The sequence below is a fragment of the Thermobia domestica genome, chromosome 3 (assembly GCF_964235325.1).
Source record: "Thermobia domestica chromosome 3, izTheDome1.hap1.1, whole genome shotgun sequence".
Classification (NCBI taxonomy): Eukaryota; Metazoa; Arthropoda; class Insecta; order Zygentoma; family Lepismatidae; genus Thermobia; species Thermobia domestica.
In genome coordinates, this window is record NC_137456.1 from 262294547 (window position 1) to 262319707 (window position 25161).

The following is a 25161-nucleotide window of genomic DNA, read 5'->3' on the forward strand; positions in this document are numbered from 1 at the left end:
ATTAAATGTATAATTTTCCCTAGATGTTACGGAAAAGTTTTAAAATGTATTTGTGTTAAATTGAAATTGTTTTGAATTTACCACATGAGATATGTAACTCGGAGGAGGAAAACTCAAGTAAATGATATTCTACGTAAAAAGCAACCTATTGTAGAATGATGATACTTCTTACCTTCAGCGCATAATCTTTACGGTAGAGAGTCAGACAGAAAAAGAATCTTGGTTTTTCCTCCCTATGACCACCCATCTTAAACCTCTACATTCCATTGTTCGTCTCACAAAATTTCGGTGCTCCAAAAACATTCATATAATAATAATAATAATAATAATAATAATAATAATAATAATAATAATAATAATAATAATAATAATAATCCTGAATATTCTATCCTTACATAATTTAAGGATATATTAGTTTCTTAGTTTAAATCTTAGATATTTTAGTTTAAAATGCTTTCTTTAGTAATTATTTCAGCAACCATGTAGGAGGGGGTACGACGTTTTATTTTGCCCCTCTCATTTCAGTACCCTTCCAACAGAAAGTAATTTTTGGTAAGCCGGGCAGACAAAATGATTAAGAAATATATTTACAACATCCTCTCCCATTTGATGATTGCAATATCTCGTACCATTTTATATTCTACCAAAGATGGCCTTGTCCGGTTAGGGGTAGGTAACTGAAGAAATACCTAATATATAGAGCTCCTTGATTGTAATAATACCTCTTCGTTGTTTGTACGAGGGAGCTCCTACAAGGGTGACAAAAAGAATAGGAAAAGTGTCTATTGATTCCAGTGGCGGATCCAGCACAAACGCCTGGGGGAGGAGTGAAAGATTCTTTGGATGATGTGAAGCTGTCACAAATTACTATTTAACTAAACTAAACATAACAGTGGGGTGAACCGGAACCCAGTCAGTTTAAATTGATGTGAAAGTTTAATTTTTGGCTTCATATTAAAGTTTTAGTTTCAAATGAGAATTTCAGTCCAAGTGGTCGGTGATCAAATCTCGTGGGGCTTTTCAGTGTAGGGTAATACGGCTCCCTTATGAGAAAAGGCAAAAATATTAAAATGTTTACAACGTTCGAATTTTTCGTCTATTTTAAAGAAATGTTGGGCTTCGTATTAAAGTGTTGGTTCCAAATAGCAATTTCAGTCCGAATGGACAATGATCAAATCTCGGAGGGCACTTCGGTGTAGGGGTTTCTGCTTCTTTATGGTACAAGATTCACGTAGTTGATATTGCTAAATTGTTTTGTATACATGAGTGGAAACTTACATCATTTGATTAATTTTACCTCTTATATTTTGCAGATTCAAATTCCAAGATTGAGAATAGTTACTTCTCAAAGCTAAAACAAGGCACTTACTAGTTTCATTAAAATGAAATGTCTTTTATGAGAATTTGTCATGCAGCAGACGAACGAACAGGCACCCAAACGTTGGTTGAGTCGTACGGTTGAAACTCGTAAGCTCGCTTCAATTATTATTATTATTATTATTATTATTATTATTATTATTATTATTATTAGTATTAGTATTATTATTATTAATAATAATAATAATAATAATAATAATAATAATAATAATAATAATAGACCATTCACCTTTGGTGCATGGGGTCCGTGGCTCGATTCCACTTCGCGCCAAGTGAAATTTGAGGTGGACAAATACCGTGTGCATGGATATGGGTTTTCTTGGGATTTTCCATTTTCCTCCCACTTTCATCATTTCACTATTTCTTTCATCATCATTCTCCCTTAGCGTAGGTGCATAAACGTGCAACGTTATACTAGATATTCGATTTAATTTTAATTTCAATAATAATAATAAACAATTAAATCAACTGAAAGGACTGTAATTTATGTTGATGGCAATTATCATAAATATGCAACCATTATAAAACAACGTTTTGAGTAGAAAGATAATCCTCTCTAAGTGTTAACGAATGCGCACGAGATAAGACATGTCTCGAGAAAGAGACGAGACGCGCTTTGTGACATTCAAAATAAGACGTGACAAATGTTTTGGACACGAGATAGCTTTTAAAATGTCTCGTCTTGTCTGGAATGTCTCGAAAACAAAAGTCTAAGTTCTAAAACTATTTTTCAAGATCTATTCTCTCAAAACTAGCTCTCTGCCTTAAAATTAATAACGGCATTTGTGATTTAAAAGAGATAAACAATGCCTATAGTTAATAGTTAACTTTTCGAAAAGGAGCTTCATTAAGGATTAACCTGAAAGATGGCACAAACTCCGGGATATGATTCGTGACATTAAGAGGAGACATATGGTCCTCTTGCAGTTTTCAAATTCAGCTTCAGCTTCGTTGTCGAGATAAAGGGTTGCAAACTGGTCGTGTTTGAGAAACTCACTGGAAATAAATTCAACTCGAGGAATAAACTACTACTCATATAGTTTTCAGGTCAATTGACTTATACCATGTTGCAAGGTTAAATATTTACTTACGAAGTGTGTACAAAATTTGTCAGTGCTTTTTCTGAGAAAATCGTCGAGAAAAAGTCACTTCCAAGAATAAACTACCCCTCGTAAATTTTTCTAAGAGAAATATCTGGTACTGTAATATAGCGTTGTTAATTAAATATTGATTAATGAAAAATAAACAAAATTATTTAAACCATTTTGGAGAAAATAGATTTTTTTAAATTTTCTGCCGCTTATTTTAGGCGGTAGGAAAACAATTGGAAAATCTCCTGTAGGAGTACAATGCAAACCATAAGTTTTAAATTTGGTGTAGATACGTTGAACGGTATGTCCTCTAGACGATTGCACAGAAAAGTGTACCTAACGAGCGGACCGGAAGGACGGGTATCGAAAAATCACATTTTCGGTATGTAGACGCCATGAAGTATGTAAATCTGTTGAAATCTGAATTTGATATAGTATTTTCATAATCACCATATTTTCTTCTCTCTTTTGTCGCTCGAAAGGAAGCATGAGTTTACCACAAAAAGCTAGGGAGTTTATAGAAAAATATTAAATTACAGAGCCACCGCACTAAACTTTTTAAATTCAATTTCTTAACTGTGTTAGGCCGCAGTTGTTACTGAAGTGTGTATTTGGATAACACGAAAAAAATTATCGTATTATTCAAATACATCGAATGTCAGATTATCGAATAAAAATTTCGATTGAAGAAAATCCACACTAGAAAACTAATTCACACTTTGAGCACATTTTCATTAGACATATAATAGAGCAATTAATACAGTGATTGTTTATGAAATATGAAAAAATCAAATGAGTAATTTTTTTAGAAAGTCGTTCAAAAAGAACACGTCAGGTGTAACATACCTCTTGCGAATTGTTTCGAACAATGAGTTAAGATATACTTTTGGTTATTAATGAAATATTTATTTGCGAAATTTGAACAAAATTGGATGTTGTTCAAGAAAATTGTCGGGAAAAACCTTGACCCCCAAAATAATCATCCATCCTAATTATTTTTCATAGAAATGACTTATACTAAAATATAAGGTTATTAATGAAATATTTTTTATGAATTATCAATAAAATTGTCCGAGTAATTTTTGAGACAATCTAAGATATCTAAAGTTACTTCATTCTGTAAGGGTGGCATATTCAGGAATAATAATAATAATAATAATAATAATAATAATAATAATAATAATAATAATAATAATAATAATAATAATAATAATAATAATAAATGTGAATGTCTTTGGAGAACCGAAATTATGTGACACGAATCATTACACATAGAGCTTTAAGATGAGTGGTCACAGGGGAGGAAAAAACAGGATTTTTCTCTGTCTGACTCTCTAACGTAAATATTATGTGCTGAAGGTAAAAAGCATCATCATTCTACAATAGGTTGCTTATACGTAGAATATCAGTTATTCAGTTATCCTCCTTCGGGCTACTTACCTCATATGGTAAATTCAAACAATTTCAATTTAAGACAAATACATTGTAAAACTTTTTCCGTAATTAAATATATGTAGGGAAAATTAAACATTTAATTGGGAAATCTGTTATCAAAATATCCAAACAAGTTAATAGAAGACTATCTAGTGAGAAATATTGTGAAACATTATAAAATTCTTCAAATTAGGATGAACATTTACTGGAAAACATAGAATGTTGTACAAGCCGTCACACTTCTATTGCCAGATTACCTGTAACGTGGAAAAGAATTAATTATTTACACACAATACTATGGGTTTGACAGGCAATTTCATCTTACTTTTTGATTTATCCTTTTATATATATATATATATATATATATATATATATATATATATATATATATATATATATATATATATATATATATATATATAATATTATTATTAGGAATAAACTAGGAAAGAACAGAATCGGATCCTGAAATACCTGGTTCCCAGGTAAATGTATATCTGATTTCCAGGTCCTCAATTATCAGTTTTGAAAACAAACACTCGAATCTTAGTTCTATATCTGAATACTCGATTCCCACTTCTGGAACCAGATGCCCTATTCTCACTGAATCAGAAACCAGGTAACCAGATTTCAAATGCTCTCTCTGTCCCTGTAATATGGATAGGTGACATGCAGGTCAAGTGCTTCAAACTTTATATGCTGATATCCCAGAAGGATGAAATTGTTACTTCTTGGTATTCTCTGTGCACACTTCAAGCAATATTTTATAGCATATTACTTTGAAGCGTGTATTTTACAGTTAATTCAACGCAACTTCTCTATTGTTGTAGCTTGTGTCCCAGGTTACGGCGGCAAAACTTTTTCTCCGTCCATTTGCTTACTGTAGAAGACACAGTCCAAACTGTGGCTCAGCTACTTTGTCGTAAGTGTTCGAATAACTTAATAAAAAAAAAGAAGACGGAAATGCAAAATCAAATCTTTAACCTATATAAACCATTTTGCTGCTAAGAAAATTAATTTTATTTCGAAAGTATAGAAACGTGTATCGAAATACGAAATTTTCTTCGAGTTAGCTCCGCACTCAATATACCCCGCATGGGTGCACTCCTGATCCTTAATCAATGAAGTAATGACCAAAATAAATAAGCCACTGTGGAACTACATTGTAGTAATCCAAGTACAAAATATTGCGGCTAAAATGTTACCGTCATAAAAATGTCGCGTTGCCAATACTAGATGAGCCAATCTTGCTAGTCTAAAACTCGCAGGTCGAAATCATATATGGACAAAGTCTGACATAACAATATATATTAAATAATAGTTTTCGAGATGAATGATTAAGCTAAAAATATTGGATTCCGAATATTTAGGAGGTTCACAAGAAAAATAGATATAAATGCTAGTATTTCAAGAGATAAGATTAATTAATGCAAATTGGATAGCAATTTAATATTTCATTCACTTCATTATAGTATTGTGTATATTACACAACATTAATCACAGACGTTCGTATCAATACATTAATCACAAACCGATTTATTAATAGATATAATGCTCAACTCTTTTCAGAGGGGCCCCTGGATCGAGCCTATACCATAAGAGTTTATACAGGACAAATATGTGCCCATAAGTTTCTGGGTTCCCCCAATTTCCTTGCTCATGATCACTGGAGCATTTATTTTCCTTGTTATTCACCTTGAGATTAATAATTCGTTTGCTTAGCCCGCATTCATAATCATGGATCACGAAACTAGAAAATTAACTTGATTTATTAATCACGTAATTGGAATTAGTTTCATAAAATTAATGCAGTATGATCTATATTTTGTTACACTCAGAAGTTAACTCATATACTTACGACACTCCCTTCAAGGTGTAAAATTGCACGTTAACAACTAGTTACAATACTCTATTCATTACGTACCTTGCATGTCCACATAAGAAGTGTACTAGGACCCTCAAGGTAGAGGAACTTTGTGATTGCTATGTTGGCAACACTGTCTTGAAGTTTTGTTCTTACCTTTTCCAGCGATCCCAATCACTCGTCAGTGCTATAAAAACTGTGGCCGCAATAGGTCTCCCGTGAAAGATGTCGATAAAATCTGCTGCCACGCGTGAGATTTGCCGCGTTATCTATTATCTCGTTGTGGAAGGAAAATATTAATCTAAAGTTTTCAACGAGATCAAATCAGTTTATACCGAAGGAATTATGAATCGTAAGAGTACGTTAAGTGGTGTCGTGAATTTAGAAACGGTCATAGTGATGTGCATGATGACCAAAGGAGTAGAACACCATTGATTTGAGCATTCTCCTGACCTGGCGCCTAACGAATATCACCTGTTGACCTCCCTGAAGATGCATTTGGGTGGGAAACATATCAACTGGCGAGGAAGTGAAGGTAGAGATCAATGGCGTATTTAAGGGGTCTTCCGGGGTTAAGCCCCCCTCCCCAAAATCTTACCTAATATAGTAAAATAAATAAAATATCTTGCAGAATTTTTACATTTCCAGGCAAAGACAATAAAATAAAATCGTAAATATGACACTGGTAGAGATGAATTGGACAAAAGAGGTGGCAACATACATCTTTGACCAAGCCATAAAAAATAATCAGTTGTCTCACTAAGCTCATCGACAGGGATGGCGACTACACAAAAATATATTTAACATATCTGCTGATGTAAGCACGTAGAAGTTGTTTCAATTAAATTTTTTGAAACCTACGAAAATGTCGTACACTGTTCTGGACGTTTCTTTCGTACCAGTTATATGCACTTCATGGACCGATGTAAATTGTTTAGAACATGTCCCTTTTTTAAGACAGTGACAGAAATCATGAAACCTACATGATGAAATAGTTATTGTTAAGGTGTGAAAGCAGTTCGATATGGTGAGGAAGTCCGAGAAAGAGCGAGGTGATAATTTTCCTCTTCAGTTTTGCGTCCTTGTTGGACAAAAGTGAACAGATTAGACTTTTTCTCTTGAAGAAATCTTTTCTCTGAGATTGAAGCACTCACGATTCAAATCGGAGATGTTTTTGAAAACCTGAATTGGCATTATACTGAGGAATTATCGTTGTTTAAGAACTTGGATCTTTTTTCTTCTGATAGTGCATATAAGATTCAGTTCTAAGATCGGTTGGAGACATAAAATGAGAATGTTGAATAATGCTTTCACTGAAATTATTAAATGAATACTTAATTCCTTAAATACATTAACCAAAAGATTGAGATAACTGTCTCTCGTTCTTCTATGAGTATCATGAGTTACACATATTTCAAGAGAATTAAAACTGGATTGATTACATATGTCCACAAGCAATGATTATAGTGTACTGTGAAGGTTATGCTACTTTCATACATGTGCCATACGTTTTACTACATTCAACGTATTCGCATTCGTATTCCTATTCAGGAGCAGTACAGTGGTACGTTAGATGCATTTTAGTACAACATATTGACAAAAATGTAGTGGAATAACATTTCACGAACTAATCCAATTGCGGACATTATTTTGGAGTACAAACACACAGAGACGCATCATTCAATGTGACCACATGTAGTTTGGTGCGTTTTTCATCAACATTATATGTCACATTTTTGTGTTAAAATATTACATCTTTTTGTAAATTTTGGTTCTTTTATAGTTACCGAAAGTTACTCCTTGTGAAGTTTTGTTTAATGTAGAACTACATACTTGTTTTTAAAAACTATATAATGTCATTTTTGTTTCATATTTCTCACCCCAAAAACATACACATCAACTACGAAAACTATATACAGTATGAATTATTTGCGACTAGAACAGACTAATTCGGTGTACATTAATTTTAATAGGAAACGTAATTTTGCTTCGTGCTGAACATTACGGAACATATTTAATCCGTGATCCAGGCTCCACTGTAATTGAAGAGTTGATGCAAAATCAGTGTAGCTCCACTTCTAGCAGAAGAAAGTTCTAAAGGTCATTATTAAGATCAAGCCTTAAGTATTGTAAGTGGATTTGGTTGGTAACTCTCATATTGAAAAGCGACGCCAATTTGTTCTTCGAATAACATGAAGATACTTCCTGTTATTACTTAGGTCGTATCTCAATATTGACTGAGAAAATTTATTCTTCTTTCTCAAATACGATTTATGTGCGTATAGCTTTGCTGGTTCTACAATTTTTTGGTATGCTTACTTGTGTTTCATAAATACAGGGGAAAAGGTTTTTGAAATGAAGTATAGAGAAATATATATAACTTTTCAGAATTCATTACTGTACATAATAAATATATTCTGACGTAAACTAAAATATAGATACAGACACACGCACACACACACACACACACACACACATATATATATATATATATATATATATATATATATATATATATATATATATATATATATATATATATAATGTGTTTGAAAAAGAACACCCTAGTTTTAACGTGGCCTAGAACGTGTACAAAGTGACATACACTATTCTACTTTGTGATGTTTGATTCATCAACTCTCCAATTTTGGCTCCGCTGTAGTTGGCAGGTATGCTTGATGTTGAGATGGCACCACTGCCTTTTTCTGTTTTTTCCCTCTGTTTCCTCAGTTCCGTCCAGGCAGGCGTGCAGTGCAGAATAACTCAGCAACAATGTGTACTCCGCAACAGAAAGCGCAGTGTGTTATTTGGCTTGTGAAAACTGAGTCAGTTATAACAGTACAGTGTAATTTTAGACGTCAGTATGGTGGAGAACCACCTACAGCAAAAACTATCCGTCATTCGCTAAAGTCTTTCAAGGAAATCTGCAGTGTTTTACAAGGAAAATCACCAGGTAGACCCAGAACTTCTGAATATGTTGTTGAACAGGTCCGTTTCTTTGCGTGTGTGTTCAGAGCCCGAAGAAGTCAGTTGCCAGACCTAGTCTACAATTAGGAATGCCTAAAAGTACTGTGTATGATGTTGTGCGTAAAAGACTTAACTTGCGCTCCTACAAGTTGCAACTATTACATGAAATTAAACCTAGTGATAAAATCGAAAGGTATGAATTTGCTGCTGACTTTCTACACAGAATTGATGATGATATCAATTTTGTTAAAAAGTATTTTGTTAAAAAGTTCTGATGAGGCTACAGAGTATCCACAAGAAGTTATTCAGCATCAACGTGACTCTTCCCAATTTAATGTCTGGTGCGGTTTGATGGTAGATCGGTAGAACGTGTATATATATATATATATATATATATATATATATATATATATATATATATATATATATATATATATATATAATTATTTTAGTAAAATAATGTCTCAGATTGCTCTGATACTGCTAAAGGAATAACTTACTTGCTCCGTTTTCACATTACCCATTTGATCTTACCATATTCAGAAATGTTTATGAAACTGAGATAAGTACTCTAATAAACACATACATTACAAAATATACTAATAAAGATACGGAGGTTAACATATACTTTAAGGTATATACATATATTATATGTTTCGAACCTAATAATGCTGCTTAAGTATAATTATGTTTCACATTATTAGGAAATAAATTTCCAACAACATGCAACATGTTTCTGTGATACTTTGTACAATTTTAGGGAAAAATACAAGAAGGTCACTTGCTAACAATTTTATATACATATTAGGATTGCTAGTGTTTTATAACATACTACATTAAATGCAGAATGCATTCCTATTAAATACAAAGATAAAGTTATAATATTAGTAAAAGTGGATAAATCTGGTTATTAGAACTTAGAAGATTTTTTTATTATTTTATACTTCACTATGGTACGACGTTTGACATCTACAGTTTAGATGCAAGATGCAAGATGTTCTACGCCCTCAAATGTTGGTATTCTCCACACAGAGGGCTGTTCACTCCGACTCATTAATGCAAATCTTTAGAACGTAGTTTTTCATACAAAGATTTATATGCCGTTATAAGGTATGTTCTGCTTGTATTAAAGTCTGTCAAAAATAATATACTTTAATAGCGATTGGTTTGAGTATAGCATTCTATTGGAGTGTTATCCGTTAGTAGTATGTTGTGCCGGAGTACTATAGTACCAGAGTATCTTGTTGTATTGATACTGGTTTCCCAGCAACATTAGCTCCTTTCTTCCGCAAGTTCTTGCCAGTAACTGTACACCACAAGAATTATATATACAAATAAACCTGAAAAATCAAGAAAAATGTAAAATAAAAAGCGTGAAGTGAAATGTAATATGATATAATTAATTTGGACTGTTTAATATGCTAAGCCATACACGGCAAAACTAAAATGACAAATTGAATTATCTAAAGATTATATGGAGGTATACTCAAAATCCGTATGAGACTTCTGTATCTACAGTTACGTTTGAAGATGTAGCAATAAGCATGAACGGGCTAAAGGAATGTACAGTATGAACAGCATATCTTGAATCTCCGTTGTCTTTTTAAACTAGCAGTATTTTAAAAATATCTTTGAAATATTATACTAAGTAAATATCAATAAAAGACATTGATAGTATTAATATATAATTACTTCAAATAAATAGTAGTACCAATCTGACATAGTGTTCTCCTTTCCTCATTATATTTAATCAAGTACTACTATTATTATCATCGTTACCATGTTATGACTTAGATCATAACATAAAGCTTTTAGCTATAGTAAAGCAGATATATGTTTATATATATACATGCGGCCAATTTTGAACGTTCCACGAAAATATCTCGAAAACGGTTGAACATAAATGGACTGAACAAAAACCCAAATAGGAAATAACATGGAGCAAATCGGGAAGTGATGTTGCGGTGCCCTCCAGGGCCGCTATTTAAAGGGACGCGGGGTCCAACTTTAAAATGTTAAAAAAAACATGGGGCGAGTGGCACCTTGTTGGATAGATATTTAAAAACTAAAAAGCGATGTGGCAAAATATTTTTCATATCGGTCACGATATTCAAAATGATCCCCAAGATATGTTTCCTGTATCAGATAAACGTCCAGTAGTACTAATATGAAAACGGGTGAATATAAATAAATGAAAGAAAATCTCAAATAGGAAAGCCATGGGGGCACATCGAATGACTTATCGCGGTCTCCCCAGGGCTGCCCTTCGTGGGGGCCTAGTGCCCAACTTTAAAATTTTAAATGGAAACGTGATACCTCTTTCTATAGATATTAAAACACTAAACAGAGTTGTGACAAAACATTTTTCATATCGGTCGCCGTATTCAAAATGGTCCCTAAGACATAACGCCTGTATCAGATTAAGCGTGTAGTAGCACTAAAATGAAAATGGTTGGAGATAAATGAACAGAACAAGAACAATAAGTGAAAGAGAAAAATGATATAAAACACGTCGAATGATGTCGTGCTGATCCCCAGGGCCACCTTTCATGGGGACCAGTGCCCAACTTCAAAATTGTCAATGGAAAAAAACATAGGTCAAGTGATATATCGTTCGATAGATCTTTAAAATCTAAAAAATGTTGTGCGGAAAGATTTTCATATAGGTCACCGTATTCAAAATGGCCCCCGAGACATGGTGCCTGTATCAGACAAAACGTTCAGTGCCACTAATGTGAAACTGTTGAAGATAAATGAACAGAATAAAACTCGTATAGGAAATCACAGAGGATGTTAATTATTCCATGCCTCGAGAATAATCCAATGGAGAAAACGATTATTAAAGTATAAGTCACATAATGCTAAAGAGGAAATCTAATTCTTAGAAAACTATCTTTTCGATCTCCCTCCATAAGTAGGTGAAGCGGAAATGAATGGTAATATCTCAAATGAGTACCCCACTTTTACTTGCAATAGGTATGATTTGTCTGAAAAACTTGCGTGTACAAGTGACTGCTACTGTAATGAAACAATATTGTGCAAACGACTTTTGAGCAAAACCAACGTTTGTACACGTTATTCTAAAATGCTCTTGTTCGACAAATCGGTATCACATTTCAGTTAATTCCTTTTTGCACAAATCATTGCCTACATCAAAATGGAAGGTACCATTTAACAAGAATTTTAACTACTTTTTTCCGTTACAGAAATCTATCTTTATAAAAACACATTTCAGATAATTTTGTTGTCTAGATACAATTTGCAAAAGTAAGGTTCTTATTTTCAATTTCACCGTTCCTTCCTGTCCCGCAATACCCACTTACGGAGGACGTTGGAACGATGATTTTCTAAGAACTAGATTTCCTCCTTTGCATTATGGCACTTTTTATTGTAATCATCTTCTTCCTTTTTGCAACATTTGCGAGCTCTGGAATGATAAATACGATCTGTGATTTCCTATAGGAGTTTTATTCTGTTCATCCGTTATTATCTTCATCCATTTTCATATTAGTGCTACTGGAATTTTTATCTGATACAGGCACCATGTCTTAGCGACCATTTTGACAATGGTTTCATATGAACAATCTTTTGCAGCAACACTGTTTAGTCTAGGATGATCTATCGAACGAGGTATCACTTGACCCATATTTTCGTTTAAAATTTCTAAGTTAGGCCTAGGCCCCATGAAAGGCGGCCCTACGGGCCACGACGACGACATCATTCGATTTGCCACATGGCTTTCCTATTTGTTTTTTTTTTTTTTTTTTGGTTCATTTATGTTCAACCGTTTTCATATTAGTGTTACTGGACGTTTATCTGATACAGGTAACATATCTTGGCGGATATTTTGAACACGGTGGCTGATATGTAAATTATTTTGTCACATCGCTTTTTAGTTTTCAAAGATCAATCGAACGAGGTGTCACTCGCTCCATATCTTTATTTAAAACTTTGAAGTTTGACCCCGAGCTCCTTTGAAGAGTCGCCCCTGGGGTGCAGCGTGACATCACCTTTCGATTTGCCCCAAATTATTTCCTGTTTGAGTTTTGTTCAGTTCATTTATGTTCAATTGTTCAATCCTTTTCAAGATATTTCAGTAGAAATATTAAAATGGGCCATCATATATATATATATATATATATATATATATATCTTTATTCAGCTGAAATTTACGGTGTTTTAACTTAATGTATATATTGAAACTTACAATCTTAATTTAAATCACTTCTCTACATCATATCATGAGGAATGTTTGTAGAACCTTGACAATCGGGCGGTAACACAAACTTCTATTGTTACTGTAATGCTTACAATAACTTTAAAAATTTGGTCACATAAAATAGTTTACATAGGATAGTAGGATGCAACATGGACCCCTGAACAATCTCAAGTGAAATTAGTGTACGTTTAAATTGCCTTCTGCAAAATATACTGTAAAATATGAGATACTAAAAGCATTCTTAGGAGGGAAAAGGTGACGTATAAAAGTAATAGAATATAAAAGATATTCGTTTCGAATTCATGGCTTCATAGTTCAAGGAGATGAGTGGTAGCTCTGCAGATGAGCGCTCCTCACATGTTTTATTACTCTGCAAAAACGAAAAAGGATTTTAAAAGTATATTTTTCCTTTCAAGTATGATTGTTTAAAAGCACGTCCTTCAACTTTATTTTGTAACTATTTTCTACCTCTTAGTTATAATTACACATACTTCCTATGTATATTTTAGTCTATGTTCCACATGTCTTATTTAAATGGTATGTCTTATAAATTTGAAGATAAGCTTATGCGAATTCATATTGCCAGGATCATAAAGAGGATGTAGACCATGGCGGTTCAGAGCTCCCGACATCACTATCATTTCGGTAAATTTTATCTACTTTCCAAGACGACGCTATATAGTTCATTATAATATGTCCTCATGTTGAATTTGAACATATAAAAAAGTATTCGATCCCTGAAGTAAATTCTTGCCTACGTCCCTGCAAAGTACTGACGAATGTGGGCAGTGATCAGGGGTAATGCGTCCTTGGAGAAACGACAATTCCCCAAAATCTGATAAGTCAGGATGTGATACCAGTATTTTGTGCATTAGCACTTTTTCACTCGCAGAGTATAAAAAAGCACACAAAAAGAACAGATCGGAAATATTCCCTTGTTCTCCTTTTGAACCCATGTCAAAGGCCCGATCTTCGACTATTTATATCCGTTATCCCTAAAACTGTACATTCGACATAAATATGGCATTTTCGATTCCCTTTGTCTGTCACCCTCCCATTCAGACCTGCATGCCAACCACAGCCTAAGTTGGACGTAAGCAGTATGGACGGTTTCATAATTCATTTCTAGGAACCCGAAAAGTATGAATTCGACACTAATAACGTTCGTATTTCACAACTTGCTCGGACTTTCAGGGTGAACAAACTGTATTCGAAAGAAGGACATACACGTACGTGAGGCCGCGGTGGCTCAGTGGTAGAGCGTTCACCTCTGGTGCTTGGAGTCCCGGATTTGATCCCAGTCCCCGCCAAGTGAACTGTGTGGTGGAAACACAGTGTGTGCGTAGGTTTTCTCTTGGTTCTCCCGTTTCCTTCCAATTTCTTTATTCCACCATCTCATTCATTACTTATAACCATCATCTCCTTTAGCCTAACCGACATTCCGTGGGACGTAAAACTCCAAGATTTCATTTCATTTCATTTTACACCCACGTACGAGTCCCTTAGACTAACCATCCACCTAACAAAAATGAGGCAAAAAATTTTGATCTATGTTATCAAACGGTTCTGTTATACTTAACTTAATTAACACAGCAGTAACACACTTCTACTGTCTTAAAAATGTGTTCCAGAATAAGAGTAAGGTCATTATGCACAATATAACTGGGCCAGATGAGGTCTACTCGTATATGCCATCTGATCGTCGCACCCACCGAGTCAAATTGTGAATTATCCCATTTTATTAGCTTTCAACGTACGTAAAGGAAAAGTAGTGGAATGACTGCATAATTCTTTGTGGCTGAATGAATAAACTCATGGTTTGTTAGTTCGTGGTTTGAAACGCATCTCGAAAGCTAAAGTTTTATTAAATTCTTAATTCCCTTGATCTTGAGATCCCGCTCTCGCTTCACAATAATCTCACGCTCCAAAAAGCGTTCCCTAACCTAATTCTACAACTTCCTAATGTGATCCTCTAACAGGTCGGAAGCTGTCCTTTTTCTTTTTCCCAAAATCACAATTTTCGTCATAATGTGGATGCTGTCTGAATTCCTTCTACACATTTGAATATCTCTCGCAATATCGCCCAAGATCTCATGTGGTTTGGTACCAAAACTTCGACTCTTGAAAACAAATGGAAGCACTCCAGCAATGAGCTATTTTAAATATATAGGTTCTGTTGTTAAAAGCAGCGTCATTTTAAATTTTGCCTTGGGGAGGCGGAGATTGTCCAGTAACATAAGACTATCATTTTATTTTTATTAGTGTATTACTATACATATGATCGAAAACATGAATTTATCAAGCTGTAAAGAGGAGTATTACATCCGCCTGTCCTACACAAATAACACCCTGGAACATATGCTTACAATTATTGAAAAGAACTGAAATTCATCCTAAAATGAAACTCATTTCTGTCAGTAGTTTCTAGAGTTCTACGCCCACATTACGGATATTGGGCAGCCCAAAACCTATTCCCGTAATTAACTATTTCCATAGAATTAACAAGGATAATGTTCCCAGTTTGTAGTTTTGGAAGAAGGAAAACAATGAAAATAATGGGGTTTATGAAGCTATGGGAACATATTGTTATATATTTTTATTCATGTTGTAAAAAGGCATATTAGAGCAAATGAATTAAACTTTAATTTACAGAATTTTGAGACAATAGAGTTAGACGTGAGCTTGTGAGGTGTTTTTGCTTGAATTGGCCCACAGTGAAATATTTTTGCATAACAATTGAGAAAGTAATTCCTGAATTTCTGTCCGTCCCTTCGACTCGATATTGCCGTCAGGTCAGAAATATCAATTTTCCCATATATGCAGCCCATGAGAAAATTGTTATAAAAATTTTGTCTGTATTTATGTAATAAATTATGATTTTGTAACTCCACTTTGGACCTTTATTAGCACTCAGAAATAAATTTGTATACACTACTCAAAAAGTCCATTACCACCTGCAATTTTCCCTTCCCTGCAATACCACGCAACCCAAAAGTTCGGCGGTTGCGTTGGTTGCGAATTCTAAAGGCGTTGGACCATATCTCAATTTTGTAATAAATATATCAGTGTGGCAAACTGCAAATAAGAGAATAATGTAAATTGTTAAGTATGACAGTTTAATTATTGTGACGGAGTTGAATGACATCAAAATTTACAAAAAGATCTTACTTACTAGTTCAAATAAGATGAATGTCAAGAAACAGATATCAGAGGAAAAAAATTCTCTCCTTCCACCCACAAAAAAGAACCTCATAGAAAAGAAAACGTCACATAATATAAAGTTTTAATTTAAAATCCCACCCAAATTTTGAAAGTTGGCACCCGAAAGTCAAGAATACCTGAACCAAAGTGAATGAAATTGTGCACAGCTATTGCAGGCGTAAAATGAAGTAATACGGGTTTAGTATTTTCCTGAAAAAACAGTTGGGTGGGGCACGGACCCCTCCAAACGTTTGATCACGAAATATCAAAAATGCTAGTAACAGTATACCAGATGTGTTTAAAGCACAAGAATAATTACAGCGAAGCTTTACGTATGAACAACTCGCAAAAAATAAATAAGTCTGCAGAAAAATGGTTTTAGGAAGCAAAATCCCCCACCAAAAATTTTGAAAGTTGACGCCCGAAAGGAAAAGAGAAGTGAACCAAACAGAATGAAATTGTGCACAAATAATGTAACGCAAAATGAGGAAATACGGCTTTCATATTTTCCCGGAAAAAGGGCTTTGTGGGGCACAAGACCCCTCCAAACAATTGATCAGAAAATATAAAAAGTGTTATAACAGTATGTCGGATGTGTGTAAAGAATATGAAAAATTGCAACATAATATCTTAAATGGATCATGCAGAAAAAATAAACGAATACGAGCTATTTATTTTATGGGGAAAACGGTTTTAGATGGCAAAGCTCCCACCCAAAATTTTGAAAGTTGACGCCCAAAAGGCAAGAAGAAATGAACGGAAGTGAATGAAATTGTACACAGATAATGTAGACGTAAAATGAGGGAATACGGCCCCCTGGAAAAAAGATTGGGAGGGGCACAGTAGCCTCCAAATCCTTGATCAGGCAATACCAAAAGTGCTAGTAACAGTTTGTCAGATATGAGTAAAGGAGATGAAAACTGCAAAATAACTTTGTGTATGGACAATACGCAAAATAATAAATGAATACCGTTTTTTTACGTTCTGCCGAAAAACTGCTTTAGGTGGCAAAAACCCCTACCCAAATTTTAAAAGTTGACGCCCGAAAGGCAAGAAGAAGTAAACAAAAGTGAATGAAATTGTGCACAGATATTGCAGACGTAAAATGATGATATAGGTTTCGTATTTTCATTGAGAAAATTGTTACGTGAGACACGGACCGCTCCAAACTTTTATCACCGAAAATCAAAAGCCCTAGTAAACGTATGTTAGTGATGAACTTCAACGAAACTTTGTAAGGACAATGCACAAAGAAAAAGGAATACGGGTTCTTTATTTTCTGCGGAGAAACGGTTTTAGGGGGTAAAAGAACTAACAACAACATTCTGAAAACGACGCCCGAAAGGTAGGAAGAAGTGAAGCGTATTAAATGAAATTTAGCACAGACATTGCAGACGTAAAATGAGAATATAGGCTTCGTATTTTCCTGGAGAAAACGGATGGTTGGGGCAGGACCCCTCCAAAATTTGATCAAGAAATATCAAAAGTGCTAGCAACAGTATGTCAGATGTTTACAAAGAACAGGAAGAATTGCAACGAAACTTTGTGTATGGACAATACGCGAGACATAAAGGATACGGGTTTTTTATGTTCTGTGGAATAAAGGTTTTAGGGAACAAAAGTTCCCACCCAAAATTTTGAAAAATGTTGATCGAAAGGAAAGAAGAAATTTACCGAAGTGAATGAAATTTTGCACAGCTATTGTAAACATAAAATGAAGAACTACAGATTCCGTATGTTCCTGGGAAAAATGGGTGGGTGAGGCACGGATCCATCCAAACATTTGATCACGAAATATCACGTTTTTGCCTTTCGGAGGTCAACTTTCAAATTTTGCATGAGAGCTTTTGCCCTTTAAATCCGTCTTTACGGAGAAATTAAAAAGAAACCGTATACCTTTATTTTTTAACGATTGTCCAACCACAAACTTATGTTGCAATTCTTCGTGTCCTCTACACACATCTGACATACTGTTACTAGCACTTTTGATATTTCGTGATCGAAGGTTTGGAGGAGTCGGAGCCCCACCCAACCCTTTTTGCATGAAAATACGAACCCCATAATCCCTCATTTTATGTCAACATTTTCTGTGCACAATTTCATTCAGTTCGGTTCATTTCTTGCCTCCGTGAGTTAAATTTTAAAATTTTGGGGGGAGCTTTTGATCTCTCAAACCGTCTCCCCGCAGAAACTGAAAACCAGCATTAATTTATATTTCCCTATTGTCCATACACAAAATTTTGTTGCAATTGGTCATTTCATTTACACACATCCTACATACTGTTACTAGCTCTTTCCATATTCCGTGATGAGAGGTTTGTAGGGGTCAGTGCCCCATTCAACCATTTTTTCCAGTAAAATATGGAAACCCGTGTTCTCTCATTTTACGTCTACAGTATCTGGCATAATTTAATTCACTTCGGTACACTCTTTTTGCTTTTCGGATGTCAACATTCAAAATTTTGGATTGGTGTTTTTACCCCCTGAAACATGTGTTTCCGTAGAAAGTAAGAAACACGTATTTTTTGCGAATTCTACATTCTCAAAATTTCCTTGCAATTCTGCATGTCCTTTAAACACATGTGCCATACTGTTACTGGTACTTTTGATATTCCGCGATTTAAATTTTGGAGGGGCCCGTGCCCACCTAACCGTTTTTTCAGACAATACGAGACCGTATTCCCTCGTTTTATGTTTACAATATATGTGCCAAATTTCATTCATTTGGGTTCACTTCTTACTTGCGGGCATCAAATTGAAACTTTTGGGGTGGGTTCTTTTGCCCCCTTAAACGATTTCTCCACAGAAAATAAGAAATATCTTGCTTCATTTTTTGCGTAATTCCCATACACAAAGGTTCTTTGCAATTTTTTATGTTTGTACACACATCTGACATAGTGTTACTAGCACTTTTCATATTTCCTGTTAAAATGTTTGGACGACTCTGTGCCTCACCGAACCATTTTTTGCAGGAAATTACGAAACCCTATTCTTCTCATTGTATGTGTGCATTTTTATTCATTTCGGTTCACATCTTGCCTTTTGGGTGTCAACTTTCAAAATTTTGGGTGGGAGTTTTGCCCCCTAAAACCGTTTCTCCGCAAAAAATAAAAGCCTGTAATCATTTATTTTTTGCGTGTACACCATGCGCAAAATTTTGTTGCAATTCGTCATATTCTTTACAAAAATCTGATATACTGTTAGTAGCTCTTTTGATATTCCGTTTTCCAAAATTTTCGAGGAGTTCGGGGCGCACCTAACCGTTTTCTGCAGGAAAATACGAAACCGGTATTCCCTCGTTTTGTGTATATAATATTTGTACAAAATTTGTTTTCTTTGGTTCACTTCTTCTGTCTTTTCGGTCGTCAACTTTCAATATTTTAGGGGGAGCTTTTTTCCTCTAAAACCGTTTCTCTGCACGAAACGAAAACCAGTATCATTTCTTTCTTTCCTATTTTTCATACACAAAGTTTCGTTGAAATTCTTCATGTCCTTTACACACACCTGACATACTGTTACTAGCACTTTTGATTTTTCGTGACCAAATCTTTGGAGGGATCGGTGCCCCACCCAACCTTTTTCTGCAGGAAAATACGAAACCCGTATTCCATGATTTTATGTTTGCAATATCTCTGCATAATTTCACTCATTCTGATTCACTCGTTTTTGCCCTTCGGGCGCAAACTTTCAATTTCAGATGGGTGCTTTTGCTGCTTAAAACCGTTTTTCCGCAGGAAATGCGGAACCCGTATCCTAATTTTACGTCTGCAATATCTATGCAAAATTTCATTCACTTCGGTTCAGTTCTTCTTGCACTTCGTGTGTCAACTTTCAAAATTTTATGTGGCGCTTTTATATTATACCCTTAAATTATGTAACTTTTTTCTTTCTTGTGAGACACTTTTATGTTATCCAACTCCGTCGGGATAATAAAATTGTCATTCTTAACAATTTGTTTTTTCTCTTATTTTCAGTTTGCCACACTGACATATTCGTTACAAAATTGGTGTTTATCCAACGCCTTTCGAATTCGCAACCAACCCAATTGCTGAGCTTTTTAGTTTGCCTGCTATTGCAGGAAAGAAAGAATTGTAGGTGGTGATGTACTTTTGCAGTCGTGTATCATTACTAACAGGCCAAAGTAGCCCAATTACCAAAGCAATAATGTCGAAGTTAATATTACATCAACATTAATGTCGATAATTTTTCGACGTTACGAGTATTACATAATATCGTGCAAGTGAATTTGCAAGTGCAAGTAAATTAACGATTTGTAAGCCACGAATACTACTAATGGAGAAAGGGAATTCTATGGTTTTGTAACGTTTTGATATTTATTTCAGGTTTATTACTGAGTTTCAAGAATTAATTTCAGCAATTTCTGAACTAATTGCCCCGAGAAGAAACTCTTGTAGGTACAAGAAATAAGAAATACATTTTACAAATTAGAAAGTGTCAGAACAAAGTTTACATTAAACGAACATATTTTATGAACGTTTTATAGTATATAGATAGTTTAATGCGACAATGTAGAAGGGCTTGTTTCACGATAAAGAACGATAGACTTTTAATACCTGTTGATATTTATTAATCCAGGTTCTGTTCATAGGAGCAGTAGAAAAGTAAACGATGACGGCATATCTCTTCGGCAACTGTTATACTGTATGTGGGCAAATAATGGAAATAATCGAAGGTAACACTTCCGAAAACTGGGACGTTCATTCTGAAATTCAATATTCATTATGGCGCCCATGTGCAAGTGCCAAATTATATTCAAACTTAACTATCTTCTCACTGAAACAAATTAGACACTTTGTTCTTGAATCAATTAAAGATAACTGATACTAGATGTATTGTCCGTTCACTGTAGCTTGGCGCTGTGTTTTGACACAAAACCTGGCCAGCGAATCTTAGCAGTCCTTCCCCTACTTTCCCCTTATAGCAGTTGTAACAGTGGAACTAACTCATCAATTTTAGCACTAGTAGGGTTTGGTATTTGCAAGTTGCGTAAATTTCGAAAGAGTTTACTTCTTCTCTAATCAGGACCGTAACTTGTGTGGGATAGGGGAGGGGCAACTTCCCCCCAGGGAGGTTCCCCGCCGTTCGAAGGGGCCCATTTGTAGACGAAATTTTCTTAATCCATATACAATACGAACATGAAATTATAAATGAAGCATTAAACAGTTTCACTACATTACATAAAGCAGCGCACAAAAGGTAAATAAAACAAAAGTGAGCCTTGTGCCCACTTCAGTAAGAAACGTCTATTATTAGGGGCCCTAGAAATAACATTTATTCGTATGGCTTTGAGATTTGTCAATGTTGTCCCCTTAATTAATTTGTCATGTATGGAATGGGCCCAAGGGCGTAAGTAACGGCCCCGCAGACCTTGCCGTGAGGGAGGGCCGACAGGCTCCGGGGGGCATAAATAGTAAGAAAAAGTTAGAAAGAGGGGGGGACAAGAATGGGAAAAACAACTTTTTCTAGGAGGCCCAAATACACATATTAATGCTTGCCCCCCAGAAAAAAAAATATAAGTTACGGCGCTGTCTCTAATGTGAATTTATTGGTACACTTCTGCTAATAGTTAACTATATCAGGTTGGTCTCTTTAAACCTTGGGCCGTGGAGAGAAACAATATTACAGGAGGATAGTATTCATATTTTAAGAAGGTGGGGAAAGGAGAGCAAGGATGAGAAAGATGAGAAGAAAGAAAGAAAGAGAATGAAAGAAACACTTCTACATTTACTTCATAATGAATTTAAACACACATAAACGAAAAAGGGATGTCGGAACCCACCACCATAATATAAATATTTGTGGAAGTGTTGACAACATAATATTCTGAAGGAATATATTTCCCGCCAATTCTGGGGCCTCGGTGTTTGGCCCAATTCTGGCCTTGCAGCAGTGGCGGATCCAGGGGGGCGATCATGGCGATTGCCCCCAGGAAAGGAACCTTTCTCATTTTATATATTTAAATAAAACCCAATCCCAGAGTTTGGAGCTCTTAAAAATAGCTCTAAGTAGCAGTATTAAAACCCACCGCCCTCAAGAAGTCCGTCCTGGATCCGCCCCTGCCTTACAGAAGCTACTATCTAGTCATTCACCTCGTGGGACTGAGGAAAACCTTAATAAGGAATACCGGCCAGAGCCGCGTTCATGCCCAAGCTCGATCTACCTATTTTAATTCCATTTTTCGTGTTGCACAGTGTCTGGTAAGGGCACCCAAACAGGGCAAATGTGTACAGCTTTAAAATGTTTAAATGTTAAAATTCGCTTTATACTGTACTTTGAACACTTAATACAATGTGTATTATATTCTTCTTACAGCAGCATGGTTTATTTCCTAATACTTTAAGTCTATGGTTGTTAGTATTTATAATTATTGCATCATACTAATCCTTCTCAAAGCTCGTTCAATTAGTATGAAATTCTACACTTAGCAGTTTGCAACATTGCAAACCTTCACCAACATTCAATATGTGGGGAGAATATTTCCACCTATACTCGCATCGAAATTCCCAGTCCTTGTTTACAATCAGTACAATATGTTTCTGTCGCCTTATCATGAAAACAACGCTGTCCAGCGAACCTAACGGTCTTCGCTACCTCTGTTTATTGTTTACAACACAAACTGCCATCTTCCAATATTGCCAGGCGTACAAGGTTTTCGCACACTTTCGAACAAGAACACTTGTACAAAATTGAGTGTGCATTATATGTAAGATTGTATTACATAATAACTAACTCAACTTTTCATAACGTTAATAGCTCAGTCATCTCAAAAGCAGCAATTTATGTAGTAATAGCACTTGGTCCATGACTGTGCAGAAGTAGGTACATTGGGTTCGGAGATTCATGTGCCTGGCAACCATGAATTAACCATGTAGGGGTGAGAAGCAAGGTTTTGACGCTCGCACTACAATTGTTGTTTGTAAACAATCTTCCATCCTAGAGTGAACAGACAATAAGAAAACTGTGTATAATGTTTACATATTGCCGTTGTATTTATAAATAACTCTCAGTTTATCTAAAAAAAATAGTTAATCCCGTTTCATTTTTTTTTCGTTTCACGACAAATAACTATTAAGTTACTACAAGTATAAAAACGTAGTCCAAAATAATTAAAGGAGTCCAGACTAATATGCTTACCTTTATATCGTTACTAATGTCTTTAGTAGAAATTAAAAATTACGGAGCATGTTACGTTTTGACCTGTTTAATAAATTACCGGACAAACACTTACTACGCGCAAAAGTTTCAAAGCTATTACTCGTCAACAAATTAAAATAGTCAGTTTATTTTATGAGTAAACTAAGGGTAATAGGATACTGTGTGACAGGAAATAAAATAATATTGTTATTGCATTTTTTCATGTATTATTTAAACAGATTTATTCATATGATGTGTAACTAATGTAATTATTATACAGTTTTGTTTTGCTTGCTCTGATGAGAGAATTTACTTTAATTTGATAATAACATCATGTCTTCTTGAAAGAGCTAATAATAATGTACTTTACGTAAGGACTTTTACAGTTTCTAACTTTTTTCAAACTACTTTAGTTGTGCTTTAGGGAATATTAACATATTTCTTTTTCACAGTGTAATGTAAAATTACTTATGCTAAACATGAAATACTCAAAATTATATTCAAAATACTTAAAATGTAAAGAAGGTACAACCTATATCCATTCAGAACATTTCCGCCACTTCTCCTGAATTGTATGATTTGGACAGCGATAATCTGCGTCAGAAGGAATTAACTCAAGACATAATGCACGCTACGTACGAGTTAGAAACAAAAAAATCCGCTCTAATATGAAGTGCTGTGAATATCATGGTAACTGATTCAAACGTTTCCAAGAAACAATTTGGCTTTCTTCAAGTGTCGTATCCAGTAACGGAATATGATAGTGTATACACAAGAATGAAAATTTTTCCAGAGCTCACTTGTACACTTATGTCAGTCTTCAATGCCCGTACCATCTGGTGGTGGGGTGTATCACATTGCTGCCGAAATTCAACTTAGGAGCATTGAATTTCCAAAGATTGCCCTCATGTTATTATCATTTTACACGACGAAAGTTATTCTTGCGTTCACAGGAAAATACATTTCTGGTAGCAGTTTGAAGTCTCTTTTATAAGAAATCTGTTTTTTGGCCCAAAGTAACCGAGAATACTTAGAGCAGTGAGATGCATGTTTATGATTGCAGATGTTATGCTTTTTGTTAAAGTGGAAGGCTTTTCTAGAAGAGAAAGAAGGTAAATGTTACATGTCTGTTATCCAGCAGTTCGTTCGTTGATACTATGACTGTTAATAAACAAAGACAAGCTGAATGTGTTTCCTATCAATCCATGGGGTTGGTCAGTAATCCAAAAGAAATACCGGAGGCTTTGAAGAACTTTTCAGAGAAACTCAGCTGAATTTAGAAAAATGCCGCTTCCTTGAACAGTTTCTACATCTAGAATTTCTGCTGAGAAATCTCAGAAGAGCTGACTGAGAAGGAGACCGGCCGCTGCATCTATATACTATACAGCAGTTGCTTCGGTATTCTTAGCATACAATCTAATCAATTACCTGCGGTAGGCGTCTCTCTCTCTTGAGCAAATGAGGAATTTGGAGACTCAACAGCCAGAAATAAATGCTAACTTCATGAATGGTCAACTCGTAGTCAGAAGAACGAACATCGTATTTAGTGCAGTTCGTGGCTGATATGGCAGTTGAGCAGGCTATGAATTGATCTAAGATATTATCGGGGGGAATTATGGGTCAAAAGCACAAAAAGAACAATTTTAAGGAGTGAGAATTCTCGTACGACGAACTTCTTTCTATACGCCAAACATTCGGTCAGATTCTTGGTATATCACAAACAGACTATGATTTGCAAATTCTTCGCGATATCCTTTCCAATGTAGGTGTTGAATTTCGTAACTCTATTAACATAATGATAGAATTGACGGAGAGCAGAGAAAACCTGTACTTAATACACAGCCCTGTGTATC

General features: G+C 34.9%; 1 protein-coding gene across 2 annotated transcripts in view; it reads right to left on the reverse strand.

Moving 5' to 3' along the window:
• Positions 1–9357: 9357 nt before the first annotated feature.
• LOC145681631 (uncharacterized) overlaps positions 9358–25161 on the reverse strand; it is a 145264-nt gene continuing 129460 nt past the window's right edge. For both annotated transcript variants that reach the window (XM_081753246.1, XM_081753247.1), the window contains one exon: positions 9358–10073. In XM_081753246.1, coding sequence (XP_081609372.1) covers positions 10006–10073 — 68 coding nt within the window. In that variant the 3' untranslated portion in view covers positions 9358–10005. The remainder of the gene's footprint in view (positions 10074–25161) is intronic.